Source organism: Aptenodytes forsteri, unplaced genomic scaffold (genome assembly GCF_000699145.1).
Source record: "Aptenodytes forsteri isolate BGI_AS27 unplaced genomic scaffold, ASM69914v1 Scaffold82, whole genome shotgun sequence".
Taxonomy (NCBI): domain Eukaryota; kingdom Metazoa; phylum Chordata; class Aves; order Sphenisciformes; family Spheniscidae; genus Aptenodytes; species Aptenodytes forsteri.
This window is the reverse complement of record NW_008795490.1, coordinates 14,141,846-14,161,483: the sequence shown is the minus strand read 5'-3', so window position 1 is coordinate 14,161,483 and position 19,638 is coordinate 14,141,846. Positions and strand designations below refer to the sequence as shown.

The 19,638-nt window shown below is 44.0% G+C and overlaps 1 protein-coding gene across 1 annotated transcript in view; it reads right to left on the bottom strand.

Moving 5' to 3' along the window:
• THEMIS (thymocyte selection associated) overlaps positions 1-14,970 on the bottom strand; it is an 82,484-nt gene extending 67,514 nt beyond the window's left edge. Inside the window, exon 1 of the mRNA XM_009281535.1 lies at positions 14,880-14,970. Coding sequence (XP_009279810.1) covers positions 14,880-14,970 — 91 coding nt within the window. The remainder of the gene's footprint in view (positions 1-14,879) is intronic.
• Positions 14,971-19,638: the final 4,668 nt, after the last annotated feature.

Below are 19,638 nucleotides of genomic sequence, written 5' to 3'. Positions count from 1 at the left end.
GTGCATCACTTGTTTTGTGTATTATTGTTATTATTATCATATTATTATTATCATTTTATTTCAATTATTAAACTGTTTTTATCTCAACCCACGAGTTTTTCTAACTTGTGCTCTTCCAATTCTCTCCCCCATCCCACTGGGTGGGGGGGAGTGAGCGAGCAGCTGCATGGTGCTTAGTTGCCGACTGAAATTAAACCACGACAAGTTCCTTCTAAAAACTTACCAAGTTCTGTCCTGAAGTGATGTGGAAGTACCCTTTCTGGAATCCCATCTCAGAATTTCATTTCCCTCGTGGTGAGAAACCTTATTCTCATTTCCACTCCCAATGCACTGGTGAGTGTATTCATTTGCTCTGCTACTGACATTGCTTTGCTATTTAAAATACTTTTTTTCTCCTTTCCATTTCTCCCTTCCCCAAAGGGCTCGCAAGGTTAATTTTGCCCTTCTCTGGTCACATTTTTGACAAAAATCTAGAAGAAACAAATTCTCTTTATCACCTCTGAGAAGACAGTTTTTCCTTCCCACAATCCCCCTAATAGCCCTTTCTTACCTCTTGTTCAGTTTAAAGTCTTGTCTTTTTTTTTTTCCTTTTAACCTAGGTAACCAGAATGGTCACAGACTATGAGAGATATTTAAAACTTGACCTCTGGCTATATAGTAGCAATCAATAATTGAGATGGCCTGAACCGAGATATTGCCATTGCCTGCAGAACTCACTTCCCACAGAAAGTAACATTGTTCACCCCACAGCTCTCCTTGCAGTTGGTGGGGAGAAAACAAAAAAAGGGGTTTTGTGGATTTTTTTGGCAGGTGTCATATCAGAAATGCAACTATTAGCCGAGTGATTTTCCTTTTCCCAATGCTTACTCAAGATCAATTCCAGTCACACCCATAGCCTGGGCTAACAAGCGTCTCTTACTGAGTCTGGGATATATTTATCAACTCTGCTGCAGCACTTGCAGGTGACAAGCACCTGGTTACCACCTTGGCCTCACTGGAAGTCACTGGGAGACCAGCCTGAGCAAAAGTTGCTCTGGTTTTAGCCTAAACCCAAAGCCTCAGTAGAGCACCACAGAACAACAGGTTTGGGTCAGGACAGGAGGATGAACAAGAGTAACACTGAGCAACTGGTTAAGTTTACCCTGTTGTGAAGACATGTCCAGACAAACCTGTCTGTTGCTTGTGCAATGCTCTCACAATTGAGATGGACACCAGGAAATCCCCAGCTGCTCCCCTGAAGAAGACAGGTACTGATGTACATTTTTAATCCTATGTAGAAGAATCTAGGTTAAAAAAAAAATAATTAAAAAATCATGTGGCAGATGCTTTCGGCAGGCTGGATGTGACAACATTGACTGGTTTCCCTTGCTGAGAATCCTACATAGGATCAAGGGGACTGTTGTACTTAGGCTCTAAACTCCCCCAGCAGGCTACTGCCTTTCTGTTGCACACCAGGATGATGATTAGCACAGAGATATTCCGGATTATAGTGCCACACAAATATCAGTCAGTCAGGTGAAAGAACATGCTGTTTATGCATCCTTTCAACCAATCTGGTACTAGGGAGAAGACCAAGAGAGCTGCTGCCCTTTAACTAAAAAAGAACAATCTGGTTTTCTTATTGTAAAGATAGTGCATAGTTGTTTGCTCTCCCTTTAGTCCCTGAGCAATTCAACATTGACTAACTCAGATGTCTCCACTGGATATTGCTACAGCTCCCATCAGTAGGCTGGCTGCTGCTCTAATAAACACATGAGGAATTATCATAGCTCTCATTGCTTTAGCTGAGCTCCATAGGATATTTTGTGACAGTCAGAAAAGTGTATGTGCAATACTTATTTCATATTAGAGTGAGAGGGAGAGAAAGATTGAGCAGCCGTGAAGAGGGTAATGTTCCTTTTGTGCTGAACCACCTCACTCCTCACATCAGACACAGCAGAGATCACAAGCGACCATGATATTATTAGATACAGGGAATCCCAGAGGACCCAGTGTGATGAGCGCTGCATTACAGAAACATGGAAAGATGAGCAAAGAATTCCAATATTCTCACCCTCGAACAAATATTTGTGAAAACTTACTCAAAATGGGAGCTCATGGCTTCTAGAGGCTTTTTTTCTTCAGTGCAGATTTAGATCCAGCTTCTCCAGATTACCTCACTCGAAAATAGACCCCTAGATACCATTTAACATATGAAAGTAACTACACTGACTAATTATGGGCTTTGGGCACATTTGCTTTCATCTCTGCTAGACAGCCTTTGCAAGCGTGCCCCTCGATGCAGCCGGGCCCGGCCGTGCACCCACACGCGGGCAGCACTGCTCCATACGAGCACAGGCACTGAGCCACGCACGTTCGGTGGCCTTGCTGGCTGTGGCCGATGTCCAAATAACATGGTAGCTGAGGTAGAGCAAACCAAGTAACGGCCCTGAGGGGAAGAATGGAGCAGTTAAGAGGCTGAACCTCTGAAAAAAAATGGTGTGATTGAAGAAGATTTAACCACTACTTCAGTCTATATCCGCAGCAGAGTGGTGCCACCAAGAAATAAAGAGGGGAGTCAGGGGAGGGCCCTGTTTCTGATCATGGCTGGTTCTGAAGGACTTACTACTTTTATCAGGTTTGCTTTTCCTCAGGCACAATAGCTTAACTACAAATTGTACGGCAGAGAGTTTAAGAAGTAAAATAAAAAGTATAAACGGAGCTTGCAAAAAAGTGAAAACACTGATCAGTTATTGACGGGTCCAAGGCTGAAGATCCAATCTGGCAATATCCATGAGAAGAGACTAGCTCTGCCAAACACTCAAAAATAGCTGATTGGATGACACAAAAATTAGCCTTTGACAAAGCAATCAAGATTTGCAAAACATGAGAAATTCAGATAACAACCTACACAGGTTAAACAGTGGCCTGGCACTGTAGAGATGGCAAAGAATATAAAACACTACAAGAAAAGGGTAAAATACACAAGAAAAGAAAATCCGCACTCATAAAAGAGAGAAAGCACCTGAGGCAGACAAGCATATGGAGTTCAAGCTGGAGTCTACAAAAAGCATTACATGGAGCTGCAGGCTCTGTTTGAAACATCAAGGGCCGAGATAATGCATTCAGAAAAAAGATGGATTATAAATGCCAGACTGCAAGCCACAAAAGAGAGTGCACAGAATAGACACACAGGGCTGTCACAGCACCTTAACTCTCAGGGTCTTTCATCAGAACAAAACATAACATAGTTATGGAAAACAAATGGATCATTCATCTAAAAGCATCAGTTCTAGGAAAAAGTGAGAAGAAAATTAAAACTTAAAAAAAAAAGTAATGGTTTTATTTAAAATTAAAAAAAAAAGAAAATCAGGGGAGCTGGTTGTCCTACCATCAAAGAAATAAACAATTACATGGGTACATAATCCTCTGGGAAAGATAGTGCTTTGTAATAATACCAAGGAAAGTGAACCCCTTCTTGAATTAAAAAAAGAGGAAGAAAGAAAAGATGTATTTTTTGGCATCATCAAGGAGGCAAAGGGTATTAAGCAGCTGGGAAGGATGCTTTAAGTCTTCTAGAAGAGAGGAAACCTCTTAGCAGCGTAGAAGTGGAGAGTGCCCAAGCATCCCGGGACTTGTGGCCATAGGGCGATGCCTTTCATCCCAGAAGAGAAGTTGGATAAATTGCACATATAACCACTGAGTAACTTAGGCATGCCACCACATTTTCCATCCAACTAAGGAAGTCGGAGACCAGCCTTCAACAACTTATCAGTAGTAAAACTTATATATGAGTGGCATGCTGGTGCCAAAGGGATATTCCATACCATATGATGTCATGCTTAGCATATAAAGCTGGGGGAAGAAGAAAGGGGGGGAACATTCAGAATTATGGTGTTTGTCTTCCCAAGTAATCATTACGCATGACGGAGCCCTGCTTTCCTGGAGATGGCTGAACACCTGCCTGCCGATGGGAAGCAGTGAATGAATTCCTTGTTCTGCTTTGCTTGCGTGCACGGCTTTTGCTTTACCTATTGAACTGTCTTTATCTCAACCCACGAGTTTTCTCACTTCTACTCTTCTGATTCCCTCCCCCATCCCACTGGGGGGGAGTGAGCGAGCAGCTGCGTGGTGCTTAGTTGCTGGCTGGGGTTAAACCGCGACAAGTGGATAGACAGATAGATAGATGTGTATATATGCATGTAGATAGATATCTACATAAATGACCATTTTCATGGGCAACTTGTAGGACTTTAATTACCTTCTCCTTTATTAGATTCATTTGAAAGAGACCAAGAGGCTGAAAGATTATGAGGATGAGAGGTTGGGAGGAGGATGGCTAACAGACCAAGGCCATGATTGCAGAAGCCTCATTTTTAATGATACCCGGATAAAAAAATCATTAAAAAATGAAACTGCCAGCCATACAAGAACAGATTCATTTTTGGGGGCGCAATTGCACATACAGTATTGATTGTAATTACATATTTGTCTGCAACTAGATTGCCTTAGCCCTGATTTTAGCCCTTGCTTGGCGGTTTGCCTGGAATAGTACAATGAAGATTACATTCAGACAAGAAAAATGTTACCTGTGTGATTTGTCATCTAGGCATTTGCAGCAAATATTTGTGCTGATAAAAGGGAGGGAGGGAAACTGCACGGTTTTCAAAAGGGACAATAAAAATTCTTTTTCCTTTAAAAGCCATGATAATTGGTGTTAAAACATTGTGAAAGTACCTGCTGTGTGACAATGTGACCCTGAAAGATTTTACTTCATCTGTGTGATGCAAACCCCCACACAAAATATATTGAAAAATAAGACTAAAATTAAAATGGACCTTTTAGTACATTTATTTCTTGTTGCAAAATAGTAACTGTGTTTTTCCCACTCAAGCCACAACGAAAGTGTAAGACGTTGAAAATGTAAATCAAGTAACCTTAAGGACTGAATCTTTTTGGTTTGAGAAAGATGTATGCAATATAATGCAAAAAAACATTTTAACAGAACCCAGAAAAAAATCAGCTTATTTACAGTGATCAAACAATGCCCCTGAAGGCTGTAATTAAAAAGCGTGTTGCCTTTGAATCCACCTTTTCTGGATTGTTACTTTGTTCAATAAAAAACACATTTATATCCTTTCATAAGCTCATCTCTAGTTTGACAATCCATATTAGCAACTGCAGTGATCACATCAAAGCAACCATAACAACTGGTTCAATATCTTTTTCCTCCATCTTTCGTAAAATGCTAAGCAGCCACACCACCATCCTCGCTAACAAGAGCCCTTTATTTGATTTATTTATCATTATAGGTACAAGAAGAGTCTTTTTGTATTAAAAACAATATAAAATACAAATACAGTGAATGCCTGAGATGGAGAATGTCATTCTTCATGTCAGGCCATATCACAGTACTACTGAGAGAATACTTTATAATACAAGGTAGAACAGCAAATACCTCAGCAACATTCCCCTTTTTCTCCCCAGCAGCTTAGAGCCCCATTCGGTGACTGCTCTCAGAGTGACCGCTTCACTGATGCTGATAGGAAGCATGGCTCAAAATCAGGTCCATGACTAAACAGCAATAATACATCACTTGTATGTAATACACCCCTTTTGTCACACGCCCCTGGGCAGTTTAGCAAGGAGGGCTAGGGAGAGCAGTGCAAACAAGACAAAAGACTTGACTAAGGTAGCACAGAGGACCATTCAGCAGGGCTGGAGCTCAGGCCCAGGCTGGCTGACTCCCAGTCTAACCGTCTGTCTGCTACGGGGTGCTGCTAAGCACTACCAAATATCCCCCATTCTTTTTTTTTTTTTTTTAACAAAGACCAAGCTTTTCTCCTAACAAAAACAAATGGCTTTGCGGGCCAAACACTAGGCATTGACTCCCTAGCCCCATGAGTTTGAATTCTTGAAGGAAAAAATTCTCCCTTTCATCTCTCAGTAGCACCCACTGAATTCATTGCAGCTGGCAGGCTGAGCTGTCTTTGAAAGAAGATCCAAAGAACCAGGAACCTGGCTGCTTTGCAGGGAGATGAAAGATCTCCCGACATGTCCTGAAAGAGTAGAACTTTGTCCCAACGTCCTTTTCCCAGTGCTCCTTTCTCCTCTATTATGTTGTCATCGGTTGCCCATATGGGTCCTGTCTTCCCAGATTAGAGGTGACTCTGTTTCAGGGGCTGGTGAAATGATTCTGCTTTTACATAAAGGCACGACCCCCCTGGTGCAGCCATTCAGCCAGAATTACAATAGCCTGCTTTTTCCTATGACATAGCTCAGCTGAAATCACAGGTTTATTAAGGTTGCTGCAGGCTCCCAAAGTAATATGAAGGGTATCATGTATCTATAATTAGTGTCAATAAAAAAGATACCATTCTTTACAGGCATTATTTGGGGGTTAGCCAGTTGTTCAGAGTTTATGCTCTTTGGCAAGAAGAGAGATCTATTTTAAAGTTGCGGGGAGGAGAGTTTTGCTTAATAACTTTAATCATATTATACTTTGATTAAGCAGTAGGGAAAAGCAACAAATTTCTCCTTGTGAGAAGTTAGGTGTCTCTTTTTTTCAGTCAAATACCTCCTGAGCACTGAAGATGCTAATCAGCATGCTGGATTTTTGCCACTAAACTCAAATAAACTAACATCTTGTGGGGAAGATACAAAGAGGCTGAAAATCATATGCACAATGGCAGGCAAAGAAGGAAGTGTGCCCCAGCTTCTCTCTCCAACCCCAGGCTGCGAGAGTGGCTGCAAATAGTATAAAGCATCTGTATGGCTTTTATCCACCCCTTCCTTCCTACCCCTAGAGGGTGCACCCACTGAGAGCGGGTGAGCCCAGCTCCCCCGTGCCCACACAGTGGGTGCTCCAGAGGCCCAGAGGTAGCAATGGTCACGAAGGCAGCGTAAGTTTATGTAGAAGGTCCTCTGTCAAGTGACAGAGCAACTTACTGGGCTTTGTAACAGCTCTTCTTTCTTCAACATGTCCTGAGCAACAAAAACCTGCCGGTTTGGTCAGTCTGGGACACAAATCCTCCAAGGAGTTCAGCTGCTGAATTGCAATGGCGGTAAACTCCCGTCAAAAGGCTTTGTGCAAAGAGGGCATCTTATCTTGATCGTACCTAATTAGGCTGCAGAGGGTCTGATTTTTGCCAGCACAAAACCATCAAAAAAACAAAAGCTGTAAGATTTATCTTTTGCCATATAAAGTCAAACTTTAAATGTCAAGTGCTTTAAGCCATTTCAATCATAATGGAATTTTTTAAAAAATTACTTCTGCAGTTTCTGATTTATTCCTCTCCTGATAGGTTTATGGCCTTTTTTTTTTTTTTTAATACTTTCTTCTGATTCTCATCTATCCGGAGGGCTCGCACTCTGCATGTGGCAGCAGAGTTTTGTGTTCAGCACCCACTATAATGGAAAGAGCAAGTGAAACCACGGCTCCAAATGCAACATCTTTGACCTTTTGTTTGGGTTTACCCACACGAGTCGGAACTACTGCAGCAATGAAGAGAATGCCAAAAGCTGCCTTTGAACAGCATTAGTCACTGTTTTAGCTGTTCGTGATTTATTTGGTTTTATTCATTTTCTTTGCAGTGTTAATTACTTTGACTTAAGGTATGTTTATTGAAGTGTATATTTAACAGCAAATCTGTGCTTTGTTGGACTCGGTTTAAGAAGGCTGCTTGAATTAAGTTGTGGGATCAGGCCAGAGCGTTGAGCACTTCACAGGTAAAGCCCAGAACTGGAAACATGTTTAAGCATCTTCCCCTACTGAGATCACAACACGCTGCCCCTTGTGCCATTAACTGTGTGTCCAACGGAGCTAACCAGAAACAGTGAACCTGGACGAATGCCGTGTTTCCTCATGCATAGATCACCAGTTACTGGAAGAAAAAATACTCCACAAAAGCCCTGTAGCTCAGCAACAGAACATGGTCATGGGCTTGTGTATCATGAGAAGTTTATCCCAAGATCTTCCCTCCCCTCTCATTTGCTATAGTTGTCCCCTTATCACCCTGGAGCCTGAGTATGTGAAAATTGTCTTGGTATTTTTATAGAATGGCAGGTTCATGTGTAGGGAAACAGGGCTCTTCCTGCTGCAGACCTCCTCCTCACATCCCTGGAGGCCCAAGTGCAACAACAGCCAGGGAGCCCTCTCCACCACAGGGAACCAGCACATCAATGGCAGCATCAGCAAGCCAAGGCAAGGGGCTGACCCCTGTGTCGAGACAAGCCAGGCAATTTGGGTATTCTGCCCACCTCCTGTGCCATCCACAGAGAGGCTTGGAGCTGAATGTTGCGGAAAGAAAATCCCCACAAGGAGATCCTCGAAACAGCTTCGCCCTCAGCGCCAGTTACCCAGGGTCAGATTTTTCTCACTGTGTCTGGATGAGTCATCCCATTGAGGGCAGCGGCATGAATAAAATGAGCGATATTTGACCCATAAAAGTCAGGTTTTGTTCTCATATTGCATTCACTGAAGGGCACTTTCCTTCTTGTTCAGAATGAAACATGTCTTTTAAGCAGCCTCAACAAGTACAGGAGAGTTTCAGTGGTACATATTAATAGAGAAAATTTACTAACATGCTCTGATTACTGACCACAAAAGAGAAGCCAAACTATCTGTTACTCCTGCTGCACCTGGGGCTCTTGCTCCTAACTGCTCAATCAAGAGGAAGGGAAACAACTATGTTCAAGGGGAAAAAGACTTCCATTTTTACAGACAGATTTGGCTTCTACCTCTCTGAAAAATGAGACAAATTACCAAGTGCAAACACTGTACTACAAATTTCACCAATTTCATGTGCAATGCCACCTTTGGCATGCACTCAAATGAGACTCCCGCCAGTAAATGCACAGGTAATTTTTATTGATCTTCCACCTCTAAGAAATACAACCCTAATTATCTTCATCAAAGCTGTTCAAAGCTGCCCATGCTTTAGCCTCTGTTTAAATGATCTTGTTGCTTTTTATAAGAAAATGTGCTTTTATTAATCCTGAAAAGGCAGCTTGCTTGTTTTATTCTTACGTATTACAGACCACATATCCTAGCTTTCATCGACTCATTGGCTTTTCAAACTGATAAGGGAGCAGGATTTGTTCCCTCCAGGTTGACTTAAAAACAGTAAAAAATCATTTCATCCTACATGATCATTTTCTAACTATTAGTGTTGAGAGCGATTTCTTGTCTAAATTAGGACTTAGGACAGCTGAGACTTGATATACAAGGATTCCTCTTCTATTCAGTCTGCCTAGCTGCAGTTACGGGATTAACAGGACTTTTCCTAAGAGGTTCCAGTGGTCTGCTGCTGGCCTGCTGAACCCATTGCTCCCCTGAAAGGTTCACAGAAGTGCACGGTGGAAAGATGCTGTTTCCCAGTAACAGAAGCAGCAAGGGAGAAATTGAAACTGCAGAGATGGTGAGCAGGCACGGGTACACAGCCAGCAAAGGAGAGCCAAGACGAGCTGTGAGCCTAAGCATGTTCATGTTCTTTATGGTTCACCAGAGAGTTTTGCAATGGAGCTGTTCACATTCACCAAAGAAGGAGCAAATCCCAAAGGGCTTTGTTTGGCATCACCCCTCAGGCATCTGTCAGAGGGCACCAAACAGCCATCCAGAGAGGGCATCCCCACCTGGCAATTCTGAGCATCTTTAACTCCCTTAGGTCTGGAGGGGCATTAACCAGAGATGCATGTGTGACCCCACTGTTGCCTCTTCCCACCATTTTCTCCTTGCGTGGAGAGACCTGGCACTTTCCACAGCCCCGGGAGAGGGAGCAGAGAGTAGAGCACCGCACTTACAGCGTGCTGCTTCACTGCACTCCCAACCTGCCGAGGTGGAGGCTGCTGGCTTACAGATCCCTTCTCCTCAGAGAAAGAGCACACAGCATAAACTTTCCCGATGAGTTTCATGGGTCCATCATAAAGAGGAGATGTCCTGGCGCTACGATTCATACAACACATGTGCTGCTTTCGAACAGCTGAACTGCAGAGAGGAGCTACCAGCTCTCCCTATAATCTGGCAAGTCCCAGTCCTTGGGGTCCTAATCCCACTGCTGATGTGTGCATTTAGCTTAAGGGGGATTAAAAAAAGGCAATGTGGGATTTCTATTTAGGCAGAGCAAAAATGGGAAGGCTGCGGTTAGGAAACGTGGCTAGTGACAAGAAACACCAACAGAATAGGTGCCTTGAGCAGTTCTACATTTTTTGCAATTAAAGTTTGACACTTTTTACTGTCCTGCCACTGGTTAAATTAAGACTGCAGAATATTGAATTCAATTACCCATAAAATAATTATATCAGTATTAAAACAGACATAATTTTTGCAACATAAAGATGAAAGCCCATACTTGCATGCTATCTGTAATAATCAGTGGTCATACAGTACTTAGCTCACTAAACGTCAGTATTTACTAAAGTGTTCAAAGAAAAATATTCAATCAGTCAAATCAGTTTCCATTGGAGTTTCAGTAGTTTAGTTTTTTAATAACATATTTTAATGAGCTATTAAATTGTCCTGTACTTCAGTCTGCACTGCCTTTCCTTTCTAATCAGTGCTGATTACCAAGATATTTGTATCTGGCAAACTTGCTCTCATTTTATAATCAGCCTTCCTATTCCCTTCAGAGATTCAACAGTCCAGTTTCTGTAGCAATGATATTATGACTGCAAAGTCCAAAACAACTGCCCCGAGAGGCATCCCTGGGGTTTGCGGAACCACACTCTCCTTTCACCTCTGTTTCTGTTTTCAAACCAGAGATAACGATAATTTCTCTACTTCTGTATGGTCCTTTGAGTGTGATGAATGAAAAGCACTGTAGAAGAATTCAGGGCTATTACTAAAACCCCATGTTCCTGACTCTGCACGGTGTTGGACAGTCACAGACGGTGACTGCAGGCTGGGGCTCTGACTATGCAGCCACATGCTGCTGGAGGGAAAGGGGACTGGGAACGCAGGACTATGAACAAGCTCCTCAAACCTTGGCTATCCTGCCTGAGGCAAACTGGGTAAGGCTTCAACCAACCCCAAAGTCCAGGTATAGCATGCAAAACACTGATATCATCCCAGGGAAACCCCTTCCTCTGCTTCAAGCCAGGAACAGAGAGGTGAACAGGAACATAGCTTCCTCAGAAAGGTGTCTAGGTCATAGTATGCACTACCAACAGCAAAAGTTCAATTGCCCGTAGCTTCTCTAGCTGAAAGTATTCTGAATGGAAACAGGGTCCGTAAGGTCCTGTCCATTTGCAGTTTGGGGAGCTACAGTTAAATACATCACAATTCCATTAATAGCAGCAGGAACGTAATTTTTTATATGCCAGTAGAGAGACTAATGGTGGAATGGGTGCACACAGCATATGTTTTCAACTTACTCTCCGCGAGGAACTGCAGCAGGCAGGCTTGGGTCTGAAAACAGAGACCTAGATGGCATTTGGTGCTACATCGGTATGAAGGCAGAATGGGATCTTTTAGAGCTTTTACCTTGCCCAAGGGCAAGCAAATTCCCACTCTTTCCCTGGAGCCTGACTTTGCAGCTTCTAATAAAAATACCTTACCACATTGAAAAAATACATCCATCCTTACAAAGACTTATAGCATTATGCTTTCCTTTATGCTTCTAGAGGTACTGAAACTCTGTCAAGAGCAGTGAGGCTAATTTGCAAGTCACATATTTACTTGTAAAATCATCTAGACCTAAGTGCAGTGTGAGCAAAATATTGCTTCCAGACAGAGTAAATGAAGAGTTTCATCCCGACAGCCCACAGTGCACCACAGAAGACCAGTGAATGAATTAAGCTCCATCGTCTCCTTACCACCTAGATAGCTATAGCCTTCATTGGTTGGCTGCTGCAGCTTTGATGTGACAGCTCTAATGGATTTAGTAGATCGTTATTTACTCCAGTAGCCATTCTATGTACCTGGTTAAGCTGACATTAAGAAACCTTCAACTTTTTTCTGGGGTTGTGGAGAGGGGAATATACATAGAATGTACATAAGTACAAATTCTCACTATTTTAAATTCTTACACCAGAAAATTAGTCGTTCCTTGTGATTGACCGGTTTCTAACAAGTCCATGTAATGCTTTAAAAATAAATCTTCTCCCTTACTATCTGCATGTTGTGCTGAGAATGGTTAAAGATTCCTGTGAAATCCAATTCCATAAAACTGCTAATCCCCGTAGGACTCAGCTGACCAGGCTGACTTTGTAGCTGGTTGGGAGCTACTACAATCAGCGCAGGAATGCTCTGATTTGGTCCCTGCAACCATAGCAATAAACCTATGTTCCCTGTCAATAGACCTGCCATTCCCCACAATGCGATTGCTGGTGTACTGCATGGGTAAGAAAAATGAAAAGGGTTGCTGGGGGGGCCGGGGGATCTGTCTGAGGAAGGACTAAAGAATGGTTGTCCTAATGGAAATTCAAAGTGCACAAAGTGGTCCACTCTCCTGTTTAGCAATATAACAGGAGTTACTTCAGACTCTCTGAAGCACTATTCTCGCTTCAGAAAATGCAACATAAATCATAATGCAATCACAGAACAGTGTGTTCACCCCTGCTGCCATGTACGGAGGGAAGCAAAATGTTCAGAAGATCTGACACAGACAGAGAGCTCAGGGAGGGAGGGAGGGAGAGGAAGGGAGGGTCTGGCCCAAGAAGATCTTTTGTAGCCCTAGATCCTGCAAACCTCTCAGGCACAGTGTCTTGAGCATCTCTAGCTTCCTCTGAAGCAAGGAAGAAGAAGAGAGAGGAACGAACGCAAGCCTGCTAGTGGACATTGGTGTTTCTAGGTACCTGCAAGTAGTCTGGGGATGTGCCGACTGTGAGGGGAAGGAGCCAAGTAGCACGTCTGTATCAGCCTTGCTCATTGTATAAGCAAGAAACACCTGCATGTATGTTAGTGTTGCATCTAGCCTGCTGGTGGAAACACGTATGAGTGTAGTTGAGAGGAAGCCACCAGGAGCAGAGGACAGGAAGAGGTGGTGCTGCTGCTGAAGACTGAAGAAGCATCAGAGTAGCACAAGGGCTCTCACTTTTAGTGCAAACATTCCCTGGTCTCTATAGCACATACCACCCCCTCCCAAGGCTGTGCAGGCTCTTTTATTACGGACAGTCATCAGCTAATAGCTTTTTTCTCTCACATGCAAGAACATTGCTGCAGAACCATCTGTTGGTTGTCTCCACTGTTTTTTTCTCCTCATGTGGAAGGGTTTACACAGTAAATGGAAGCACAAGCTGAAATACCCTGGCTCCAAAAATGTAGTGGCATGAGTTTTACCATCCACTAGCAGCAGGATGCAGACTGTAGGAACTCAGAAACCTGCTGACAGCTGGGCTACCATAATTTCATCATAGTATTTTGTATACACATATATATCTCACAGTATTTTGTGTAGACATATACATACATATATATACATGTACATACATGTAAATATACATACAACTTGTATTTATATATTTATATATTTGCTTCCTAGGTGTGTGGAAAGAGACAAAAATGGTGGCTACTTCAACTTAAGGAGGTGATATTCCCATTTTTAGTTTAAATTCCACTCTTCATCACTTAGGCTGTAGCATCTTTATCAAGAACTTAATTCAGTTCAAGTTCTTGGGCCATTTTAAAATGTTAAACTTGAACAGGCCACGTGTCAAAGGTCAGAAAAAGCTTATTTTCAAAAGTTTCTGGTAATTTTGGCCACATTTGTTTCCCAGAATGCCTTTTTGTGTATCAGTACTATTCATGTGTCCTAGGCAGTTTCCAGAGTAGCTAGAATGGGCAGTCAGGAGAACATGGACAGTACGCCACCATCACAGCTTAAGTATGCCCTTGCCCATTTTCTTTCTGCCCCAAGAGGCTGGAAAGGGTGGACTCAGCTGACCAGGAGGCTGTTCTTGCGGAGGGAAGAATCACCCACTCCGGCCACAGCGCCGAGATCACAGCTCAGACTTTTCATGGCCACAGCTAACAGCAGCCACGTCCTCTCTCCTCCTACTATGGAGCAGTATGGGGATTTTTAGGTTAACGTAAAGATAAATATTGTGGAAGCTGAAGCAAGTATTCGGCTGAAGCTGAAGCAGGCTTCGGCTCATTTCATAAAGCCCCTTCTGTTTTACCTAGTGTGACCCCAAGTTTTCCCTTGCAGTGGCAGGGAGGTAACTTTCTTTTCCTAGACTTATATATGGGCCTGACACGGTGTTTTCACTGTCATTAAAGTCCATGCTCTGACCAAACACAAAACTTTTCCCTCCAGTGCAAGTGTCTTTACTATCCTTCCACTGTGTTTTGTGCACAAGCAGAGCGCAGCAATAAAAACATCATAAAAAGATCTGCTGCAGGAAAACCCAGCAAAATATTGCCCCTGTGATGCTCCTGTCTGGCTCATAGCCATCCCTTCGTATTGCTGCACACCAATTACCCCCAAATGCAGGGCAGAACATCAGGAAAAACTTATGGTCCCTCACAGTCACTTTCCAGTTGCTCTGGTTCTTTATTTCTGAGACAAAGAGCACCTCTCTGTGCCAACCCCAGAAGAGCAGAGCTAGGTTTAATCAATTAACCTTCTGTGAGGTGATTTGCAATTGCTGGACTGATGGCTCCGTGCGAGTACAAAACAAATTCATGACTCATTCCAGTACTCTTTCCAGGATACGATGAGGAGTAACTACAGCTCCTTCCTCACTGCCTGTGAGAAGACCAGATGCACACCATAGCAAAGACATCTCCAAAACCATTGATCATTACACTGGTTCTTCAAAGGGAAAATTGCAGCTGGTGGGAAACTGCTGGGATACAACTCTGTCAGCATCCTCCCTCTGCCTCCCCCATATCCTGGTCCCAAGGGGGACCCGATGTCAAAGATGGACTTGCAAAGCCCTGCCAGAAAGCACCCAATGCTCACCTTGGAAATAGATGCCTGACTGGATTTGGAGGACCCTGGGAAGGGCTCTGGGATCCAGAGAATGAATGAACTTCTCCAGGGTAGATGCCATGTTCCGCAGCAAAGCAGCATGTGGGTTTGGCATGTAAAAAACAGTGAAAAGCTTTTGAGGCAGCAACACTTGCAGCCTGGTGCATGCTGCACCCCGGAGAGCTGTGGGGCTCTGCGGTGGAGGGGAGGAGCAGCACGGGGAGGTACTTCAGCTTCCTTCCCTCCGTGGCTGCTTCCTTCCTCAGCTGCAGCTGGAGTGGGGTGAGGTGGGGAGATGCTGAGCCGGTGGCCCTGCCACCAGGCTGGGGTACCTGTGCCCACCGAGGGCCCGTGCCAGGCTGGGAGATGTGCAGGGGGTGCTGTGGGTACTGGGCTTCGGAGGGGGCAGGGGGATCTGACATGAAACTCCATCTCGTCGGTGATGGTTATTGACCCTGTGAAGAGAAGGCACTGAATATCAGCCCTGCCTAAAGCGGGGAAAAAAACATCATGTATGGGTGGGTTTTTGTTGGTTGTTTTTTTTTCTTGGAGCACAGCAAAACAGTTTGGTGTTTGTTCTCTTCAAAACCACGAACAGCCTTTGAAGAAAAGAAGTGAAACTATTTTGTTCTGATGCTTTTGCTGCCTTAAATATTGTATCTGGATTTAAGACATACAAAGAGAATACAAATGACTTTGTCATGTAAATGGACATTAAAACACAATGTTGTTATGCAAAACGGCCAAGATTTTTTAATGTCACCATGACTTGTGGGGCTTTGAATTTGAGATGCTGCAACTGGGAATGAATTTTAACAGGCTACTGCCCAGTACCATGTGAAAATCAGACTATATTGAGGGCAAACCTGCTGCGTTGGTCCCAACTCTGCTGTTCTGAGGCTGATCAAGCTCTGTTATTGCAGCAGCACTCCTCTGAAGAGTGAGACCACGTAGCAAATAAGCGGCAGACTCAGATCACCAGAAAAACTGAAGTGACTGTGATTTCATGTTCCCTTACACTGCTCTCCTGTCTCTCTGAGGTGTCAGGGAAAGGAGGAAGCATGCCGTTGTGACAAAACGGTGAGCGAGATAACCAACTGTTTATTTTCAAAAAGCTCGGTAGCTGCATTTCATCTATATGTAATAATTTACAGGAGACAATATTACTCACATATTAAAAACCTCACATATTAAAACCCAAGATGCTTATAGTGGGTGCCCAGGCCTTTGAGGTGCCAGGCTAACTGTGGGGTTTGAAGAGTTTGTTAACTTGGTCTTAACAAATATTGCTCCAGAGAGTATGAAATAGGTTTTATAAGCGGGGAGCCTGCAGGTGCAGAGCTCACTATTGCCAGTTGCTAACGCTGCAGGTGCTGCAGGCAAGATGAATAACAGGACTTTGGGTCTAGGAAGGACGGGTATTAGTAAAAGCCAAACTAGAGAACATGCACAGCCAACCACTCATCAACTATTTTAACACAAAAGATCCCTCATTTTCCCCTCCCAACAACACACACATGAAATTAAACAAATATAATTGATCTGGGAGAAAGCTGGGGAAATCACACACATTCGGTGCTAATCAAAAGACCCATATTGTAAAAAGCTGGTTCTTACAGGGTAGAGAGCACTGAAATGTGTGAGTGGTTTCAGCTATTTCAGTGTGACATCTTTATATGTTTAAAAATTATGTGTGCAACTCTAGCAAATCAAAGCCAATTTTCTTGATGTACTGGCTCCCAAGGTTTTCAGGTATTGTGTCAGTGCCAGCAGCTGGGCTTTACCTGTCCACATTGTTTTGGTCTATGGATAAAGAGCCCCTAAGGCCATTTCTACTGTTCCTGAATTCACTTCTATTTGGCTCTTTGCTTTGATAAGATTGCCAGGAACAACACCACAAAAAACATTTAACATGGACTGCAAATGCACATAAAAATTAATAACTGGTTTCAAAATCACTTGAATCCAGCAAAGCAAATGTACAAACAGGCATGGATTTCATACAAGAAAAATCAGAACAAAACCTGTTTTATGTTGCTGAATCTAGCAGCCCAACAGCATGGAGGAGGAGACTGCAGCTCCGTGCTCCCAGGGCCGACCGGCAGCATGTGCTCCCAATAGGCACGCACGCAAACACACACACACACGTATACAGCACCTATACACATAAATACACTGCCAGCCACACAGATCAACCTAGACAGAAACCACAGCACTCACACAAGCACCAATGGCCTCATCCTGTTCCCCTCTCTGGCTGATCCAGATGAAGGCCTGTTAGTGAGAAATGTATATGTATATATGCAGTGCGGATCCCTCTGGTAGCTGGGCAGTCCAGGCACAGTCCACTCAGTAACTGGCCTCTGATTCTGCTGGCATACGGGCATGCGAGCAGCCCTCGAGGTGCAGAGTCCCATGCCAGTGGCTGGTACAGACCCCTCTAATACGTACAAGCACACGGACATACATACCTCCCTCTGGCTCCCAAGCCACTTGACCTGCTGGCACCCACATGGCCCTGTGACCTGTGGTCCCGCTCCAGCTGCTGGCAATTAGACCCCCATACACATACACGCGCGCGCACACACACGCACAGGAAAATAATCAGAAATGGAGCTGAATGAGAAGCCAGGATGGGCTGCGCTGATGCGGCGCAGGGCATGGCCGGACTGACCAGCGGCCTGCTTGTGTGTGACCTGCCCCTTTTATCCCCTTAAGCCCTGTATTTTCCCATCCTCCCAAAACCATCTTGACCCCACCCTTTCCCCACCTTTGGTTCCCCGCCTAAACATCCCATAGGAAGTCTTGTACTTGGCTATTGCCCTGCACCCCATAGTGAGTCTCATATCTCTAAGTATAGCCCCTCTCAGTCTGTAAGGTGCTTCGGAGACCCTTGCCTCCACTCATGTAGTGGGTGTTATGCCCAGCTTATGGGGCTGATCACCCTCCTGCGATGCCCTGGGGGGCTCTGGGCAGGGCCCCATTTCTCTGGTGGGTTACTGGGGTGCCCTGCTGGTGCTGTGTCCCTGTGCTTCCTCAGTGGGGAGATGAGCCATTAATGGGCTGATGGCTCTCCTGTAATGTGCCTGGAAATACCCTGGACAAGGGTACCTCTGGGGTTCCCCCACCTGCTGTTGTTCCTCTGTGCTCCTCTGTGTGTGCAGAGACCAGCTTTTTATCACACAACCTAACAAAACCAACTGTCTTATGTGTGATGAAGGAACTATGTATACACTCGTCTGAAATTGCAGTCCAAATCAGGAATGCTATCCACTGCTCACATGTGATCAAAGGAGTCCTCACGTCTGCTAGCACCTAGACTGGCAAATGAGAACCACTGATCTGTTCTCTCAAATGCTCTGCAGGAGCTTTTTCCAGTTTGATGTACAATGCCAAGTGCAGAGAAAAATAATTTGCCATCGCCAAACCATCCTTGATCCCAGAGTGGAAGATTATCACACCATCATCATGGACTGCTGGTAATAAGGGACCATTTTGGGGGTTATCCTATTGGAGATTAAATTCTCAGAAGGATCTTGACTTGGAAAAATTCCTTTTGCTTGGTCCAAGTTTCACTACTGAAGATTAAGACAAGCTGCTGAAAAATGCATGTATGCTGTACTGAGAGGAGGCAAAATCTGAGCTCGTTCTTCCTGTACTGAAAGAACAGCGGTCACAAATCTCCCTTTACCACACCTCCATTTCTGGTTTGTTATGTTCTTCACAAAGAGCTTATCGGGACCTCCATGTTACCTATGTCCTGTGGGAGTCTGCAGGTAGCATTCGGTTTGGCCACTCCATCCCCTCCCACCAACAACAGGGTGAAGGTCAAGCCAGGCGTGGAAATCTGTAAGAACCAAAGCAGTCACGAGTCCTTGTGCAGCCACGGTGTCGGCAGCTCCAGCTGCTCTGGAAGACACGCACAAACAGGGACCCACCTCTCCCCCTGCTGGAAAAGCCCCTGCTCATTCCCCCAGGGGGCTGGCCAGGAACAAGCTGTAGGGGAATGTACCTGAAAAGCAGTGGTTAGCTAATTCAGATGAATGGACAAATGGGCAAAACACAGAATTTTGAAAACTATTTCCAAGAATATTTTTCTACCGTGCTGATGAACACTCATTTGTTTTACTTATTGGTTTTCAGGAAGCCAATAAAGTGTTTCAGGTTTCCAAATAAAATCAGTTCCGAGCCTGTGAAGGTTTGTGATATTTTTTTTTTAAGCTCAGACCATTCTCCAGATAAATGCAGCCATTAGTTGAGCTGTTTGAAGGGAATCTTTAAAACAATCCTGTAAATATGAAACCAGGCATTACGTCTACGGGAAGATATGCCCCATTTATTGAGCTTATAAACACAAGGGAAATGTATTTGATACTTGAGCTGGCAGAACTGTAATTCCAAAGAGGAGGATGCTTTAGGGAAACAGGGAACAGCCAAGCCCTGTGAGGCTGGTGTGAGTGAGGTTTATATTGAATGGTTATGCTATCTTTTGAATCAAACTTGAGGTATTGCAGGAAGTTCAATACACTTACGTATTTTTTCCAGTGTAAGGTGGAAATTCCACCTGTCATTAAAAATAAAGTCAGACTAAACTCTAGGGAATCCTCCCTGACACAGGTGCATTGGGCTGTGAAATAATCTCCCAAGGGAACAAGTGGACACCTGGGATGTTTAGGCCCCAAACAAATATAGGACTATAGGACACCATCAAGAACAATTCTGAGAAAGAAAGGAAGATAGGTCATCTGTT